The 18,655-nt window shown below is 33.6% G+C and overlaps 2 protein-coding genes across 2 annotated transcripts in view; one reads left to right on the forward strand and one right to left on the reverse strand.

Moving 5' to 3' along the window:
• The window catches only part of LOC138309855 (isocitrate dehydrogenase [NADP], mitochondrial-like), a 17,444-nt gene extending 9,321 nt beyond the window's left edge, over positions 1 to 8,123 (forward strand). The window contains exons 3-9 of the mRNA XM_069251096.1: positions 3,386 to 3,551; positions 4,404 to 4,845; positions 5,585 to 5,736; positions 6,471 to 6,583; positions 6,823 to 6,920; positions 7,118 to 7,210; positions 7,578 to 8,123. Coding sequence (XP_069107197.1) covers positions 3,386 to 3,551; positions 4,404 to 4,845; positions 5,585 to 5,736; positions 6,471 to 6,583; positions 6,823 to 6,920; positions 7,118 to 7,210; positions 7,578 to 7,659 — 1,146 coding nt within the window. The 3' untranslated portion in view covers positions 7,660 to 8,123. The remainder of the gene's footprint in view (positions 1 to 3,385; positions 3,552 to 4,403; positions 4,846 to 5,584; positions 5,737 to 6,470; positions 6,584 to 6,822; positions 6,921 to 7,117; positions 7,211 to 7,577) is intronic.
• Positions 8,124 to 8,881: 758 nt separating this feature from the next.
• LOC138308658 (doublecortin domain-containing protein 2-like) overlaps positions 8,882 to 18,655 on the reverse strand; it is a 139,886-nt gene continuing 130,112 nt past the window's right edge. The window contains exon 18 of the mRNA XM_069249695.1: positions 8,882 to 12,999. Within this exon, the coding sequence (XP_069105796.1) occupies positions 12,910 to 12,999 (90 nt within the window). The 3' untranslated portion in view covers positions 8,882 to 12,909. The remainder of the gene's footprint in view (positions 13,000 to 18,655) is intronic.

The raw sequence follows: 18,655 nt of genomic DNA on the forward strand, positions 1-18,655 counted from the left end.
TTTATTCACCTGTCTCTGTTGCAATATTACAGTGATTTTTTTAGGTACATTTGGGCATAGCTTTACGACGCACAAAAAAAATTACTGAAAGGTTGTTTACTTAGCCCTGTATCCCATTTCCAGAAAATGGAGTAATTAATTTTAAAATGCTCTGAACACCACAAAAATCATCCGATCTGAATATGTTTTAGCTTTAATTGAAGACAATTCCTTACTGGTCACTATGGTATATGATATGATGGGATTATGGGCGAATTTTATTTCATATCGAAAGTTGAATGCAGGATGCGTGTAAAAATCGTTAGTCGGAAAAGTACACGCTACATCCCCAGGTCACGATTCCCTAATGAGCACAGACCGAATAAAATCGCCATCTATTCAACGAATGCATCCCTGAAGTGCAGATCCTCAATATAAACTCACTTACTTATAAAAATTACACATTGATATCCCTTAGCATTCCCCACGCTCCATTTATTGGCATGCAGAACAGATGACCACCGATCTCGGCCATTTTTTGTCTGTTGTCTCCGATTTGTTATTAGCTCACTGATTGGTCCACTCGCTCCTATGAGTCAATCAGAGAGCTTGTATCAAATTTTTCCCAATTTGAAAAGTACAGGTCCCTGAAATCCTTGATTAAGAAAATCACTGTATAAGTATAGGTCTAATTGCATTACAATACTTACAGTGATAGTAACAATCCCTCCACCTCTTGGTCACAAGTTTGATTATCATGTGAGGCAGTTAATTGCCAGGTACTGAATGCTGGCCATGGTCGTAGGTTTTTCTTGGGGTAGTCTGGCTTTCTTCCATCGACACACCTAGCATGTTCTTAAATGGCCCTGACTGTTATAGATGCTCCACTGCCGACAGAGCATAAATGATTTTCATCATTTGAACAATAATTGGTATTATAATTTAATTGTGCATATATATGCCTAATTAACACAAAATATAATATGAAATAGTTGATTTTGCCTTTGGTGCATGTGCAATCATTTCTTCATTCCATATAGGATATAGTGCCACGGAATTTTTTCGGGATGCAATTAATTATTTTTCATATTTTAAACTTTAAGTAAAATTAGAAGCTCTAACTTTTCAATGGTGGTAATGGTGTTAAGTAAGTAACTTTTGTAACTGAAGAAAAATACGAAATCGTCTGCTCCTGTTTTTGATAGGGAAAAATACCATTTGTCAGCGATGGAGCATCTTTAAAGGGAAATTATAAGAACCAAATTAAAATAAAAGGGCATAAAAACAAATAATACTAAGGACTGTGCCAATGATTGTTTATTTAACAGAATTTTACAATTGTTTTTAATGTTGAACTGGCTGATAGAATCCTTCGAATATGACATTGCAGACTAGTGTGTTAAATTCTGCTGGCTTAGCAGATTTATGGCCAATTGTAGGACTGTTGAGTGGGTGCCAGCAGTAGTACAATGTAGTTGAAGGTCACCTGCCTTGCTCAGTCTATAAATCTTTGTCATGTTCTAGAATCGATACCAAGAAAATTCATCATGTATACATAAACCAATTTTACCACCTGTTATTGAGTATATACATTTTCTATTAGAATGTTATCTTATTTTCAAAAAGAAGAAACTTCATTTCCCAATAATTCTTCTGTTTGAAAATATCATATAGATAGAAAAGGAGCGGGGCGGGGGTTGGGGGTGGGGGGACTACTTGACGCTGAGAAAGAAAAACAAACACATTCACATTCTTTATTTTTGCCTGCAGCTCCCATGAAAATAAGAACAGATAACATTTTATTGATGTTACCATACTAAAGGCATAGTTAGCATTATCTTTCTCCATCATCCTTCAGGCGGCCAAGCTCTGAAGTTTGTCATTGTTGAAAGAGCTCTAGGTATCCAGAAAAATCTTTACATATATAAGCAGTTTTTAACGATAAATTCATTCATTTCATATCGTAAATTTGGTTTGAAGTATAACTTGTACATATTATATTTTTAAGCTGTTATGTATATATCGGTGCACTGATCATTTAAACCAAGTGGTGAATATTTCCATAAGCTATGTCACTTCAGTCCAAAGTTCAAATTTAAATATTTGAATTAAATTCGGTGCATTATGATTTTAAGCATGAACAGACAAGTTGTGTCCTTTAGTATCTAAATGTGTATTGGGTTGTATGGGGGCCTTTTGACGAGATAAGCTCTATTGATTAGAAATAAAGGCTCAGGTATAGCAAACTAGCAGTACACCATTAGGTAGGGTAAACCTATTGATTTATCAGGGGCACCAATGGGGGTTTTATTCTATTAAAAAAGCCTTTTATGGGCCCCTAATTTATGATTGCCTTGCTGGAAATATTTTCATTTATCTAACAGGGAGGTTACATATAAGTTTAAAAATTCTTGATATATAATTTAATAATATTTTTAAATTAAAATTATTTTTGCACACAAACATGGATATATATATAATTTCCTGACAACAGTTTTTCTGAAAGACCATATGGTATAAGACTTTAAAGGTTAAAGGTCAAATATCAAAACTCAAGATAATGATATCAGTGAATAACTTTTCATACCTTGTTGTAGAGGTTTAGGCCAAAGAAAATATGTATTTCTGGTAGCAGCCTTAAAGTATATCTTCATCTGAGTTTTCTTGCAATGAAAAACTTGAATAGACTTAATTCAATCTTATACATAGTATATAAGACTAATTGATTCTCCAAGTATTCTTTATATCTTATGACAGAATCTGTTCTACCAATATCCTAATTTTGCGCAAAACAAAATATTTAAAAATCATTTGTTTTGCTTCAAAAAAAAAAAAAAAGGGATAAAAAAAAAAACGGATGAAAAAGTTTTTGGTTGTACAAAGTTTTTATATATATATAGGCAGTCATTTTATAGGGTTGTCTGGTTACCAGATTGAAACTCAAAGGTTTTTTTGGTATAGCCAAATATTGTATAAAGATCTTGTTTCAATGCATTAGGATTGTGCAAAACAGCACACCTCCTGATAAACCTATTTCTTTTCTATGGTGAAACAGAAAAGTTACATTCTTGCCCTCATAATTTTATATTCACTATAAATTAAGTTTGACATATTTATGACCCTTAAAAGCATAAAATGGCATGACCATACATGTTTTTAGCTACAAAATTTATCTACAATTTGCTGTCCATTTAGCATATTTGCATATTCCCTGTTATCTGCCCTTGCATGTAGAAATATTGATTGTGACGACATGTATTTCTGGGGGTAACTGTGTGTTGCTCTCTCAAGACAATGACGTCGTAATGCATACCTACCCTGACTGTGCTAAGATAAATCAACAGCAAAATTAAGAACATTCACAGTATGCTGTTATGTCTACATGGTGTTGCTCTCTTGGTTACAGTTGATCTTGCCCTACCTGGACGTAGACCTGAAGTATTATGATCTTGGATTACCCTACCGAGACCAGACCGATGATCAGGTCACCATCGACTCGGCACTTGCCATTCAGAAATACAATGTCGGTGTGAAATGTGCCACCATCACTCCAGATGAGGAGAGAGTGGAAGGTAACATGGCCTAATGTGTACCCTTTAAAATCCAAGTTTTCAGGAGTTATTGCCCCTTCCCTTTCAAATCCAGTTTTTCAAGAGTAATTGCCCCTTCCCTTTCAAATCCAATTTTTCAAGAGTAATTGCCATTCAGTTATTGCCCCTTCCCTTTCAAATCCAAGATTTCAAGAGTTATTGCCCCTTCCCTTTCAGATCTCAATTTACTGTTTGGAACTTATTGGCTGGGGTTTATTTTTGCAAATTTTCATTGTAGCATTTGAAAGTGTTATTCGTACCATGACTTTGATCAATTAAGAGTATTATCTTTGGGAATTTGGATGATTTGCAAAATTAGCGAAATTAAAGCCTCCGCGAAATATAACAAGTATACAGTAAATAATCCATTAACTTTTAAGAGTAATGAATTTGCTTAATTGACTTTGGGACGTTAACTGTTTCTGTACTTGTGACTGAAACATGTCTTTATATTCTTCACAACGCCTTATTTGTTGTGATTCACATGTGAAGATCGAAAGTTTTATTTGCTGGTGTAGCAAAGTTGTACATCAGAATAATTTACATGCAAATTAAAGCTATTAAAGATCATAATGCAGATGTTATAAGCATCAGACAGTCGTAAAACATTGTTTAATCAATCTCTGCAGTGGAATGCATTTCTTCAATGCACTAAAGATAAAGCCTTTATTTACTTCCAGTAGTGAGTGTAAAAATTTGAATGAGTACGCAAAGAGTCAACTTGAAACTTCTATCTAATTTGATTTTCTGCTCTTGATCATCCAATATACTCCACAAAATGATATTTATTTTTTATCAGTTCAACTGACCATTATTTCTGTTGTCTTTTAACAGAGTTCAAGCTGAAGAAGATGTGGCTTTCTCCCAATGGTACCATCAGAAACATCCTCAATGGTACAGTGTTCCGTGAACCCATTCTCTGTGAGAAAATTCCTCGTCTGGTGCCTGGCTGGACCCAGCCCATCGTCATCGGACGTCATGCCTTCGGAGATCAGTACAAAGCCACAGATATGGTAGTCAAGGGAAACGGCAAATGTGAAATTGTATTCACCCCAGAGGGCGGCCAAGAACAAAGAACCGAGGTCTTCAACTTCACTAAAGGAGGCGGCTGTGTAATGGGGATGTACAACACCGACGAGTCCATCACTGGCTTCGCCCATTCCAGCTTCCAGTACGCCCTTCAGAAGAAGTGGCCTCTTTACATGTCAACCAAAAACACCATCCTCAAGCGTTACGATGGCCGCTTCAAGGACATCTTTGAGGCCATCTTCCAGAGGTGAGTTTTCTGTCAGTGTAGGTATAGGGGGAACCCTGTGGCCGAATGGTTAAGATGTTGCAGCATACTTCCACCAGCCCTTCACCTCTGGGTAGCGAGTTAGAATTCCATGTAGGGCAGTTGCCAGGCACCGAGTGCAGTTTGGTGTTTTTCGTCAGGTACTCCAGCTTTCCTCCACCAACAAACCTGGTACATCCTTACCCTGGTTGTTACTAGGGCATTAAAGTAATAAAACCAAAATATATAGGTTCTTTCTGGCAACTCGTCATAATAAAAAGGATAAACAATGGTCCAAAATTACACATTTGTATCAATCTTGTCAAGTCTATGTGTTTTTTTGCCTTCCAAGTGATTTTTACCCTTTTTTTTGTGTGAAAATCTATTGAAGTTCTCTCATCTGTATAACTTATATAGATATCAAAAACAGTCTAATGGATGATAACATATAAATCAGCAGACAAAGATTTTAAAAAACTTTGGCAAATAGGGTAAAATTCATGAATTATCTCCCTTTAGAAAGGAAAATCTCCTGAAAGATTTCTAGTTTTTCTAAAAACCTAACACGTTTATTGCTAATTGTAATAAATAATTATTAATAATTCTAATAAATATGTATAATATTAGTTATAACAAACATTTTTTGGTTTGGGTAACAAGACAACAAATTATCATTTTGCTGATTTTCTTTTTCCTTTTTTGATGTATTGTTGAGTTGATGCTAATTACTCTAATATTTTAGCGACTATAAAGCCGACTTTGACAAGTTGGGAATCTGGTACGAACACAGACTTATTGACGATATGGTAGCCCAGGCACTCAAGTCCAGCGGAGGCTTTGTATGGGCATGTAAAAACTACGACGGTGACGTCCAGTCCGACATCGTCGCTCAGGGTTGGTATAAATATAGCATTAATGATACTTTTGATGTTTTTGATATTTTACACTTTCTGAACACAAAAGGTTGCAGCAGTCGGTGACGTTGATTTTTATTGCTGCCAGTCATTTGGACTTGTAAATCCCCAAGATTTGACTAGTCACAGTATTTAATCACAAGTCAAAATGAAATATACAGTCATGATAAGTTTACAATTTTTCACCCAAGTATGCTTTCGTGAACACAAATTCTTACAAAATGATGCATCCAGACTGAAATAATTACATAAAGAATACACTCAAAATGTGTTGAATATATGCAATTGACCACCGCTCTTGTAAATCTAGTATTTAACGATTTTAATCGAATTGGGAGCCACAAGTCCAATTGGACCAGATCATTACAATTGGCACTAGTCCGGCTGTAAAATTACTAGTCATGGGCATTGGACTAGTGCTTAAAGTTGCAGGATAACTAAGCTTTGATAATGTTATGATATGACAATGCTATGTATTATTATCTATTGTATATAAAGTCAGTGGTTGGTTTCGCAGTGAATACTTTGTATATTTATTGAACTCGACATAAGTACAGTTTTACTAATTATTACTAACCATAAAATGTTTTCTCATCCATAAAATGTCTCATCCTTAAAAAAAACTGACTATAGGGTACTTTTGACAGTAAAACTTTCTGGCTTTACTTATTATACAGATTTCTCAGACATACCAATTATCATAATTGATTACAGGTTACGGGTCACTTGGACTTATGACCAGTGTGTTGGTATGTCCTGACGGTAAAACCATCGAGTCCGAGGCTGCTCACGGAACAGTCACCCGCCATTACAGAGAACACCAGAAGGTACAAACTAATACAGGAGTTATTCCCCTTGAACAATGGCCATCAGAACTTTACGCTACCAAAAAAATTGTGAAGGAAGAATTTAATGGTTTGAGATTCAGATAAATTTGGTTTATTTTGCTGAAAATATAACTTGAAATGGACGTTAGTTTTTGGCAGAGAATGTTTTACTTTGTGTCCTGAGTATTTAAATATTTAAATATTTCCTGTGTATAATTGTCAATGTTGTGTCATTGTAGGGTAACCCCACCAGTACCAACCCAGTAGCCAGTATCTACGCCTGGACTCGTGGTCTAGAGCACCGTGGCAAACTCGACGGAAACCAGGAACTTGTTAGGTAAGTTCACCCCAGGTCATAGGTCATATATCACGTGTCAAAGTATTAATTTTTATCTAAATGTGAAAGAGAACATTTAATCTAAATGAGAAAGGGAACTATTTAATTGATAACGTTATATCATATTTCTTTTGAATAGTAGAACTATTTTCTATCAGTTTAGATGTTATGTAGCCTGTTTTCCTCTTGTGTTGTAGATTTGCTACCACCTTGGAGAAGGCCTGTGTGGATACTGTTGACTCTGGCAGCATGACAAAGGATCTGGCTGGCTGTATACATGGAATCAAAAAGTAAGTGAAAGTTCTCGAAGGATCTTTCTCAAATTTCATATGTGGGTAACCGTTCCCCTAGGGTCATAATTCATTTTTGGGCTGATTGGTTCACAAAATGTCCGACAGGCTGCCATCTTGGATTTTGATAGAGCATAGAAAATATCCGTCTTTCCATTGTCGGGCATAGATCATTCTTGGGCGCCTTTGTGATCTCTTTTTGTAAGTAAATAAGAGGAATCATTTACCTTTGAAGGTTGCGAGGATTACTATCTTTCTCATACTAAGCTATATCAAATATATGTAGTGTGAATGAGTTGTCTCCCCTGTACTGTTTACTGTATAGAGTGTTGTAAGACCATACTAACGGTTTCTATTTTGGTTTCAGTGTAAAACCAGAACACTACCTGAACACAATGGACTTCCTTGAAGCCATCCGCACAGACATGGACAAGAAAATGGGCAATTGACGACTGATACATACAGAATCATAGGAGAACTTTCTCATACAATCATTGGATGCAGGATTTAGGCAGCTTAGGAGATCTAAAATCATTGTGTACATGGCAAGTGTGGATCATTTGTCTAATGTACTTTAGTCATTCCCGGCCATTTTGTTTATTAATGGATTTTATTTTGCCGTTTTCTCTGTGTGATGACTCCGACATGGCGGGATATTTGTTCCTCCAGTCTATGGTGAAGAGGTTACCACAACGTGCCAAATGTTGAAATCTTCTTAAAATTCTTTATCTGGCATCTTAATATCTCAGATGAAAAGAAATTTAAAAGAACGTTCATATAAATTTGATGATGGTGAAAGCATTTTGATTGCATTTTAGAATGGTTGTACATTTTTATACTCTGGTTTTTGTGCTGAACTGTGAAATGCTGAGGAATTAGACAGTAAAACAGTTGTGTAGTGACACACAAGAAATGAGTTGTTTTTTTATATCCATATTTCTAATACTGTTAACCAACTTTCCTTCATGAGCGATTTACTTTCACGAATTTCATTATCCAAAATAAAAAAAATATTGTGAAATTCCTCAAATTCATATCTTGATCATCTATATCAATAGGAATTATTACCCAATTGTTAAATCTGTGAATATTTATATTCAGGATCTTGTTTTGAAATGAAAATCGTGAAATTTAATAGCCACAAAAGAAAGTTTGCTTACAGTGAGTTCTCCTTCCTCTTATCCCATGTTGATGGGTCTGTCAATTTCAGTCCCAATTTCATTATTATTAGTAAAACTCAAGCGATTCCCCAGGACTGATGTCCCTTGAATTGAATGCACTTCACCGAAAGCACCCACATATCATCACCAGTATTCTGATGTATTTTAGAAAATAAGCTCTTCTAGAATGCTTCTATTTTATAAAACCAAACTATTATTATATATTTACATTCTTTTGCCACTTCTACTGTGTAAATTATCAAGCCAAAGTGAAATCTATAAATGTGACCACTAGCACGCATTATGAAGATTGTCTGCATAGGTCTTGCCTTTATATAGACCATAGATTCAATAGAATTCTAATATATATATCATAGCTTTCTATCAGTAGGGTTTGTCATTGGTAATTCTTCAATACACTCATTTACAATCTTATTATGGTAAGAGTGCTCAGTTTTAAAGGAGTCATCAACAAGAAGTCTTGTATCAAATGAAGGAAGAAACACAAAGATATCTCGCCTCATTTATTCATTTCCAGAGTTTCAGAACCATACAATGTGTATAAACAGGTAAATATATATATATTTCAATAACTATATTAATCTAAATTCCTCAATTCTGATACTTTTATACATAGAACATAACAAAACTAATACAAAACAAAGTATAAAAAACCTTCTAATCTTAAAAAATCATGTAATGGAATGTGCTGGTCCAAGTCATATTTGTATTCATTTTTCGTAAAAGAAAACATTTTACTATTATATTGTTATCCACTGGGACTAATTTTTGTGATCAGGTGCTGCATGTGTCTTTAGTCGAGATTTAGGGAAATATTTTTTTCAGAAAATGAAATCTAGACTCGATGCAAAAATATATCAATTAAATTTGGTACACTACTATTTTGGCGAGATCAGGTTTTAGCTTGATCCGAACTTTACCAGTGCAGAGCAATGCAATTAGTGTAAATAAAAGAGACAGGAAATATGATGATCAGCTAAAGTTTGATAATTACTCAAATAAAATTACAACTCAAATGATATTTCATATCAAATAAAATTTCTGATAAAATAAGATTTCAAACCAAATATATGTTTGTATTCTGAATGGAATAAATGCTCCACTAAATGCATTAATAAACAAAGAATCTTGGACGGAATTACATGCATGTTAAAAACAATTAAAAAAGTAAGTTTCCATATGTACAATATAAGTTTTATATAGATGACAAAATGTCTCGGGGACTTGGTTTTATATCAAAAAGACGTCCATGATTGTCTAATTGTTATTCAAAAGCAAGTCAATTTAATAGCCAATCAAATGGCAAGGTTTATCACCAACCAGCCAATCAAAAAGCAAATATCAAAATGTCCATACATGATTTTAATTTCCTATTTACATGAAAATGTCCAATTTTATTTAACAGTATGCAGATCATACCTAGAGACAGACATTAAGACACTCTGGGTTATACATAACAATTCTACATCTCCTACAAATCTATTTACATATCACAAGGCCACATGGCTGGGACGAACTATGATGGGAATGGGGGGGGGAGGGGTTACCCATAATGGCATTATTGGTGAAAACGGGACGTTCCCATTATTGGTTGGAATGGGGGTGTATCCTTTGTTGCTGTGAATCTATAGTTGTTAAGAATGGGAATTTATACCCTTTGTTGGTGGAAATAGGGGTTTACCACATTCACAATTAGTGTTGGGAATAGGGGTTATACCCTTTGTTATTAAAAGCTGGAGTGGGGGACAATTTAAAATCTTTAAAACCGACTGCATAATTCTTGAGATTTCATTAACAGCGGTTAGAGGCTAATTCAAACATGGTAATCCACCTCAAAAGTTTGCATATGAGGACTCTGGACTCTGTAGAATGCTTCGGTAGCCTTGCGTGAATCAATGTCTATTTAAGCCGAAAGTTTTATCAATTGCTTTAAATAGAGGTCATCTTCACGTAGATATACAACTTCAAGAGCCATAAAAAAGATTAAAAGATGCAGCCAGGGAAATATCATACTCCTACTGCAGTTGTTCCCCTCCTTACAAAGCCTTGAAGAACTGACAGGATTCCTCAACCCATTCATCATTGGAGGATTTGCCCTTTATTTTCGAATATTTCTTTATCTGGTGTTGTCTGGATGCAGAGGAATCTTGTGATGGGAAGACTCAACATTTAAACAAAAACAACTACTGAAAACATTCCCCATCGAAAACACAAGGGATGTCTTATCTCGACGTTTTCTGAACATGTACAGATCTTTGACAGTTAAACAATCTGTTTAGCTGTGTATTCTATTAAACAAAACTTAAAACGCATGATTAATCGATGAAATCAACTGTTAGACTAAGTTAATGGACTCCAGTTACAAACATTTGTAAAACCTATATGATAAAAACATCTACGTAAGACTAAAAGGACAAACATCTGTAAGTTACCAACATCTGTCAGTAACCAACATTTGTCAGTTACCAACATCTGTCAGTTACCAACATTTGTCAGTTACCAACATTGTCAGTTACAAACATCTGTCAGTTATCAACATCTGTCAGTTACCAACATTTATCAGTTACAAACATCTGTCAGTTACCAACATTTGCAAGTTATCAATATTGTCAGTAATCAACATTTGTCAATTACCAACATCTGTCAGTTACCAACATTTATCAGTTACAAACATCTGTCAGTTACCAACTTCTGCCGGACAAACTTGGATCAATCTAGGCTGAATCGATACTCATTAAATACAGGATGAAACACTTATAGAAATCTGCAGACTTTTTTTCCTTCATTTTTTCCATGATTCAGTGAGAAATAGGTTACAACCATATCACATCATGCATATCCTATACACTTGAAAGTAAACAATTATGAAATAACATATATTGCAAAAGTCAAGCTACGCACACCATGCGTTTCATACAAAAAATAGTGAAAAGCCATTAAATTGTAATTCTGATATGTAGACATCTCTGAAGAAATCTGCAGGTTACACTTTCTTCGATGCTATCAACACACTACTGCAGATTAAAATAACCATACTGTTGATCTATCAAATTGCTTTTCACAGTATAAATACATATATATATATATATATATGAAATTAAATTACAATGTCTATATGTACACGATTAATATATTCCATCACAATTTTACAGTATAAATCATAAATAAAGTTTTTACATAAACACACGGCGAGAAAATAGTTGTATGATCTGTTGATGGACGGACTAAACAAGGAATGTATACAGAGTTAAGGTGTAGATTAGAAACTAATATTAGTCCACAAACAATTCACGACATTCTCTACTCCAGGAAATCAATATGCCAAACAAAACCAATTTGTTTTTGTGTTACTACGGCAAAGTTAGTTTTTTTTTATCGCGTGAAATACTAAGACATGAAAAAGAACAAAACACTTGTATAAACTTGTATATCTAGCTTTGTCAGTAAACCTTTGGGCTCCCAACCTTCGACCACTCTAAAGTTTTCGAATAATTCATATTATCTTAAGAATCAGTAAATTTAAATATCTAATAATTATAGCAGACATTTAGCAATTTTTCTTAAATGTGAGCTAGATTTTTGTGATATATCCTTGATACTTTTGAAAACTGTCAAATTAAGGTTCTTGAGTGTTACCCTGATAAGTGTTGTATATAAAATAAACAATCAATGAAGTTATTTCTATAATGAAGTCTTACACATTTCTCTGTAGGTAATTATCACTCTGTTGACTTTTTGTCACTTCAAACCGATTTTTTATCCCACTTTTGTCTCAACACTATGCAGTTGATCGATTTGAGAATTGCAATCTGAGCGAAAGGTCATTCTGAAGCGTAGTAGATATTTCCTGAATTAGAGAAGTACCACTGTGTTAAAGATGCAGCAGAAACAAACGTTGGAGAATTGTTGTGTGGTAGCAGCTGGAGTTGTCCCCCTTTGTAAGTTGCCATGGTTATGATGACTTCACATCATGAAGACAATCGAGTGATCACAACATCATCCGGTCACTATGGAAACAAAAAAGTGTCTAATCACGCACAATGATCACAGCAAAGCAAACAGGCAGGCTTGTGGCCATGGAAGGGGCTGGGTGGACTTTATATATATCATTATTATTCAAGTATGCTCTTTAACCCTGACCTTTGACCCATAAAAAACGTTTTACAGCTTTACAGACTATAAAACTGTATAAGGCTTATTAAGGGTTAATCAGTTTAAAGACAGCACACATGTTCATGGACCAGGAATTAAGACCAGGGTGTAGTTAAAAAAAACACCGGCTTGTTGTCACAGCAACACACACAGTTGTTAAAGTGAAACAGTACGATGTCAGGTAACCACGGTAACGAGTGTTAGAATGGGCTGGTAGGTTAAATGTCAAGGTGAATATGGTTACTAGGCGACAATAATAAATGATGTTATTGAGGTCAGTCAAACATAAAGTCCATAATGAGTGGTCAGTCAAAACTGGCCTAAAGTGAGATAAAGTTGAGGTTGTTGTCAGTCGGTCAGTCTGTACTATGCGACTCTTTGTTGCCCCGGGGCCTCGGAGGAGTGGGGTGGGGTAGAGATCACCGTTTCTCCCTTACCCTGGCCAATTCCTGCTCCCTGTAACAAGTAACAACACATGTTGCTAGAGAACCAAATTATCAACATCATTAAATATCATATATAATAGTCACTGGGCAACAATAGAAATACAATACATCACTTTTATATGCCATTGATAATCTTTTTTTTTTTTAATTTTGTTCGGGTTTCTTCTTATTTTATAAATATTTTCATATTCAATATTATTATTTTTATAATTTTCTTTCTTTCATTGCCATTAAATATTTTAGATACATTTATTTTCAAATTTAAATATGCTGATATTTTTCTCACTTCCGTGTTTTGCAAATATTCCTATTATTTACAAATTCATAAAAGAATATCACTGGCATACAAAATAAAAGTCGAAATTCATTCAACAGTAGAAAATATTTCAATTAGATTTACATTATGCAATCATCATTTATTTTATCAAAAGTTAATTAAATATACAATTTTAATTTATTTACTGAAAATTTGTTTATTTTCATGTTTCAATGAAAAGGTCTGAAATATTGAAAATATCTAAATAATAAATGAGAACATTCTGGAAAAAAAGCATGTTAATAAATAGAATAAAAGCATTATAGCAATCAAACTCAAATCAAAGAAATGGGAAAGATTTTTTTTTATCAATATACTTGTGATTCATCCGTATATTTAGTTTATTGTTGCAGAAATAATGTCCAATGTTATTTTAGTCTGGTCACATTGATTTGACAAAATTAAAATTGAAAATTCCTTTTACAATTTTAGAGATAATATTTTAATGAATTATTTTTACTTATTAGAAAAATAAATTTCTTTATCACACATAAAATAAAAATTACGAAAAATAAAAACCCTCAGAAAATATATGGATATAGTTTATAGTATAATATTCATTTATCACAAATATAGTTATGATATGAAATTGTTAATAACACAAAATTGAAAATAAAAAGTGACATAAATGTCATTAAAATAAATTGTCTTTCTCTATACTGCTAAAATTGGTTTAACAATTGTTCTATTGAGAACAGTAAGAGAATTAATTATATTATACACACAAGGTTAAATTTAATAAATACGATTATATAAAACTAATATCCCTACCCCGATTTTATGAGCAAAGCACATGTACATTTAAAACCAGATGAATCCCCATCAATTTCATGCAGTAAGGAGGAGCATAGTTATATATATCTCCTAGCTAGGTTATAAAGAAAGTATATAGCTCTAAATCTATTCTTCATTCATATATTACTTATAAAAATGTCAACAAATATTAGTTTTCTAGTCACAAATTAAAGTCACTCTACATGAATAGATTACATGCATTCATGAGCCTCTTGCATACATGTACATAGTAAAATAGATATAATGTACATAGTTAACTATTGCACATAGTTCAATATCAAAGAATTTTATCAACAATTTAATGCATCCAATATCTGCATTTGCAAGATATATATATATATATATAAAATCCCAACAAACTCATATCTCGAGGCAAGAAGGATTCTAAAATCCAGAGAGAAGCTCAGTAGAAAGGTCGTAAGGGGAGATAACTAGGAGAAATAATTTTTTTGGCTTTTCTGGAATTTTTCAGGTTTTTTTTTTTAAGATTGGAAAATATCTACATATCTACTGTTGCATGCAGTATGTATTCTAACAATCTTATAGAGAAAGAAACCCTAAATTATGAAAACAATTCTATTTGAAAAAAAAATTTTTATTGAGAATAAAAATTGTATGTGTTATCCACATTATAATAGATGAAGAATCTACACTATCAGATTTTATTATCCTTTAGAATGTTTTAATTTTCTTTTAAAATTTCTTTCAAAAATGGAATTAATTAAATTTCTTCTGTGTATTGCTTTTTAGAAAATATGTATTTTCAACAAAATAACAATTGGTAATTAAGTGTATTTTCAACAAAAAATAACGATTGGTAATTAGTGTATTGGTAATTCAAGATTTTAAAATAACAATGGTAATTAGTGTATTTTAGGAGAAACAAATAAAATATCTTTTAATATATACTTATGTAGTACAAGCAAAAGTCATACATAAAGGATAAAACAGAAAATGATAAATTGAAATAAATATTTTGAATGGTATACATATTTTGTGAAAAATTTGATAGCAGTACAATTTATTTTGATCTGTGTACATGTATGTAAATGAATAGAATATAGCAATGTGATGGGACGATCAAGGTCACACCTTGACCTATAAGTTTAGCGTTCTACAAGCTGCAGGGTATGTGGTGACTTTCCTTGATATTGTAACCTTCCAGTGGATTGGTCTCAGAAAGAACATTATTCATAGTTATATTTTTTTCTAAAATAATTTTTCCAGCGACAAAACATTTTGATCTTTTTATCAATCATTTTACATTTTAACAACCCACATTATGAATATTGATATTTAAGTCATCTTTTTTTTCCCAGAATGCTATGATAAGTGTAGTGTTAACGGTAAGGTGATTATAAAATTATCAATTTCATTGTACATTCCCGTTTTAAAAATTAAAAGCTGTTTCAGTGTAGTATGTACCTATAAGGATTAAAATTTAATTGGTCAACTTTATATCAGTCTTGATATAAATTACTTATTTGATGTCATCTGGACAATAAATAACTCAAATAATTTATCCTATTATTGCAATGAAAATATACGAAAAATTTGTTCTACTAGGTACAATTTTTTTTTTTAGGATCCAACTGGATGGCTACCACACTACAAGGAGAATAGGGTTTCTAGTGATAAGAGAGTTACCTGTACTGCGTTTATTATCTCATGAATTCTGAAATTCCAGGTAGATACAAATTTAGTCAACAAGGTATACAAACAAACATGCAGCGAAAAAAATAACAATAATGATCGAGGTAAAAACAATGTATCTATCTCAACAGAACTGAGGAGGTTTTATCCATTATCCGACATACACATTTTAAAAGTATTTTATGAGAATATAGTTATACCCATTATGTCTATGCATGTAACAGAGTTATCTGCCCTTGCAGGTAGGTATCTATTGTGATTTCATTAAATTTTGAACAAATAATATGCCATTTCCAAATGACATCACAGTCATACTGACATAATGCACAGCCGTTAACTTTCATGGAGAGATGTTCGCAATTTTGGAAGACATTGGCGTGGTTGCAAAAATTTCATTCATTAAACAATAAGTAATAAATAAAACCGTAATTTTTATTGTTAAATCTATCTTTCCATTTTAAGTCCAAATCTCAAAACCCGTAAAAAATAGCCAGCTAACAGCCTATACCTAGCCACAAGGGAGGATGATCCTGTAATATACAGACACATCAACATCAGACGAAATACCCAATACCATGAAACCTTGCCACTCCATATACTAACGGAGCTCTGGGTATTATCACAGCCTTTTTTTAAACATTTGTAAGACTGCATTAACAACAAGAGAGTAAGTAACTATAGAAGACACCAGACACTGACCATTCTAATCCATCAGAGTTACTTCCCTTCGTGTCACTCCATCTAACCGAATGAAGCTAAGGGAGTTAACTCTCTAATAGACCAGAATGGCGCTTGGCTAGATATAGATTTCTAAAATTCCAAGTTACCTTATTCGTTTAATAAGTGCCCAGGACATTTACAAAATTGAAAAAGTGCATATAAGACGAAATTATTGCAAATCAATACAGTTTTTGGTCTTTATTTACAAATAAAGGTATGCCTGGGCAATTGAAATTATGGCCTTAAAAATTGGGTGCGGGTTTATAGGGACATGGGCGCTTATTGGGTCGAATACGGTACATAGGTTTCAAGGGATCATGGTATTGGCTATTGTGTCTGATTCTGATTAACCTTAGCATGCATCACAGTCACATCGCTCATCCCTAGCATGTTTCTGATCAGTAATGTTAATAAAAACACTACGATTGGGAATACATCATACACATCAATAATCAAGCCACAACACTACACTTTAGGGGCAGAACCACACTCACCACGCTCAACTACACACACCTAGCCACACTTTCACATCGTATATTAATTATACATACTAGTAAGTATTATTTCCCCTGCTCATTGAACATCAAATTAATCACACTTCAAAAACACCTCCAGCAGAATGTCAAGTCAAGGCCACATTTACAATAAACATAACATCCAGACTAGATTTGATAGGATATGTAGTGCTTGAATATAGTGCGGCAAAAAGAGCATAAATCTATTGTATTCTATCGAATAAACACCTAGGGAATGTAAAAAATTTACATCGTTTTAGGTTGTGGAAAGTCTGAGTGCAAGCAAAACAAGCAAATTCGTGGAATTTCCATCCTCTGCGATCAGGACATATTGTAGGTAAACATTATTGAGGTTAGGTTTAACCTTGGTTGAAAAATGAAAAAATAAACTGAAGTCTTATTCAGAAGTAAGACATTTAACTTTGTTACCAAGTTTGAAGAAAATCGGTTAATATTTATTACAGTTATTGTATGGAAGTGGCAGAAATGACTTTTTTTTAATTAAATTAAAGGGCCATAACTCTGCTAATTAAGATCTGCCAAAAGTGGCGATCAGACTTGGCTTAACCTCAAGGCAATTAACTTTGTTACCAAGTTTTAACAATATTAGTTTTAACATTTGTTAGTTATTACACAGAAACTGCAGAAAAATGACATTTGTAGGAAATTAAAGGACCATAACTCTGATAAATAACATCTGCTGAAAGAATTGATCGAACCTGGCAAGGCACATAAGGCATTTAACCTTGTTACCAAGTTTGAAGAAAATTGGTTAACATTTGTTACAGTTATTGCACGGAAATGGCAGAAAATGATGTTCATAGTAATTTAAAGGGCCGTAACTCCGCTAAAAAAAGTCCATCGACAGTCAAGAATTGAACTTGGCCGCGCCCTTTAGGCATTTAACCTTCTCACCAAGTTTGAAGAAAATCGGACGGACGGATAGACAGACAGACAAAGCCAAATTATATCCCCCGTTTTGATTTACATTTGTTACAGTTATTGCACAGAAACAAAGTGTTACAGACAGACAGACAGACAGACAAACCCTATTTGATATCCCCCGTTTTTGAGGATGCGGGGATAAAAACTCTAACCTACACTCTTGCTATAGTGCGTCACGTTGGAATCAAACTTAATGGAACTAAATTATAACTTAAAATGACTGTACACATCAGCCACAAATCAATTTGCAAAAGAAATGAAAGGTTGTTGTGTTATGCAATAGAAGTCCACCTGCTTTTGATCAGAAGTTATGTGTTAAAAATTCTAAAAGGCATATCAAAATGCCAAGTTTAAACACGCCAAAATTTAACCACTGTATTTTGATACAAAAGCGCCAAAATTTCCCTACGCCAAAATATCTCCATTCACGGCACATGTTTCAATGAAATAACTAGAACTGTCGCCAGAGTGGACGACTAATAACCCCGCTGCACAATTTTAGTCATAACTCCATTAAAAGGGGAACCTGCAGAAACCTATATAGTTTACTCAACTCCCCTTGATGTCAGGGTTTTGTGTACCAAATTTTATCAAAATCTGTCCAGGAGTTTTAGAGGAGTTTGTCCGACAAAATTTTATTTACAGACAGACAGACGGACGGACAGACCAACAACCCGATCCCATTTTAAAGATTTGGATCGACTGGACTTGAGAGGGGCACA

This window comes from Argopecten irradians, chromosome 15 (assembly GCF_041381155.1).
Source record: "Argopecten irradians isolate NY chromosome 15, Ai_NY, whole genome shotgun sequence".
Taxonomy (NCBI): domain Eukaryota; kingdom Metazoa; phylum Mollusca; class Bivalvia; order Pectinida; family Pectinidae; genus Argopecten; species Argopecten irradians.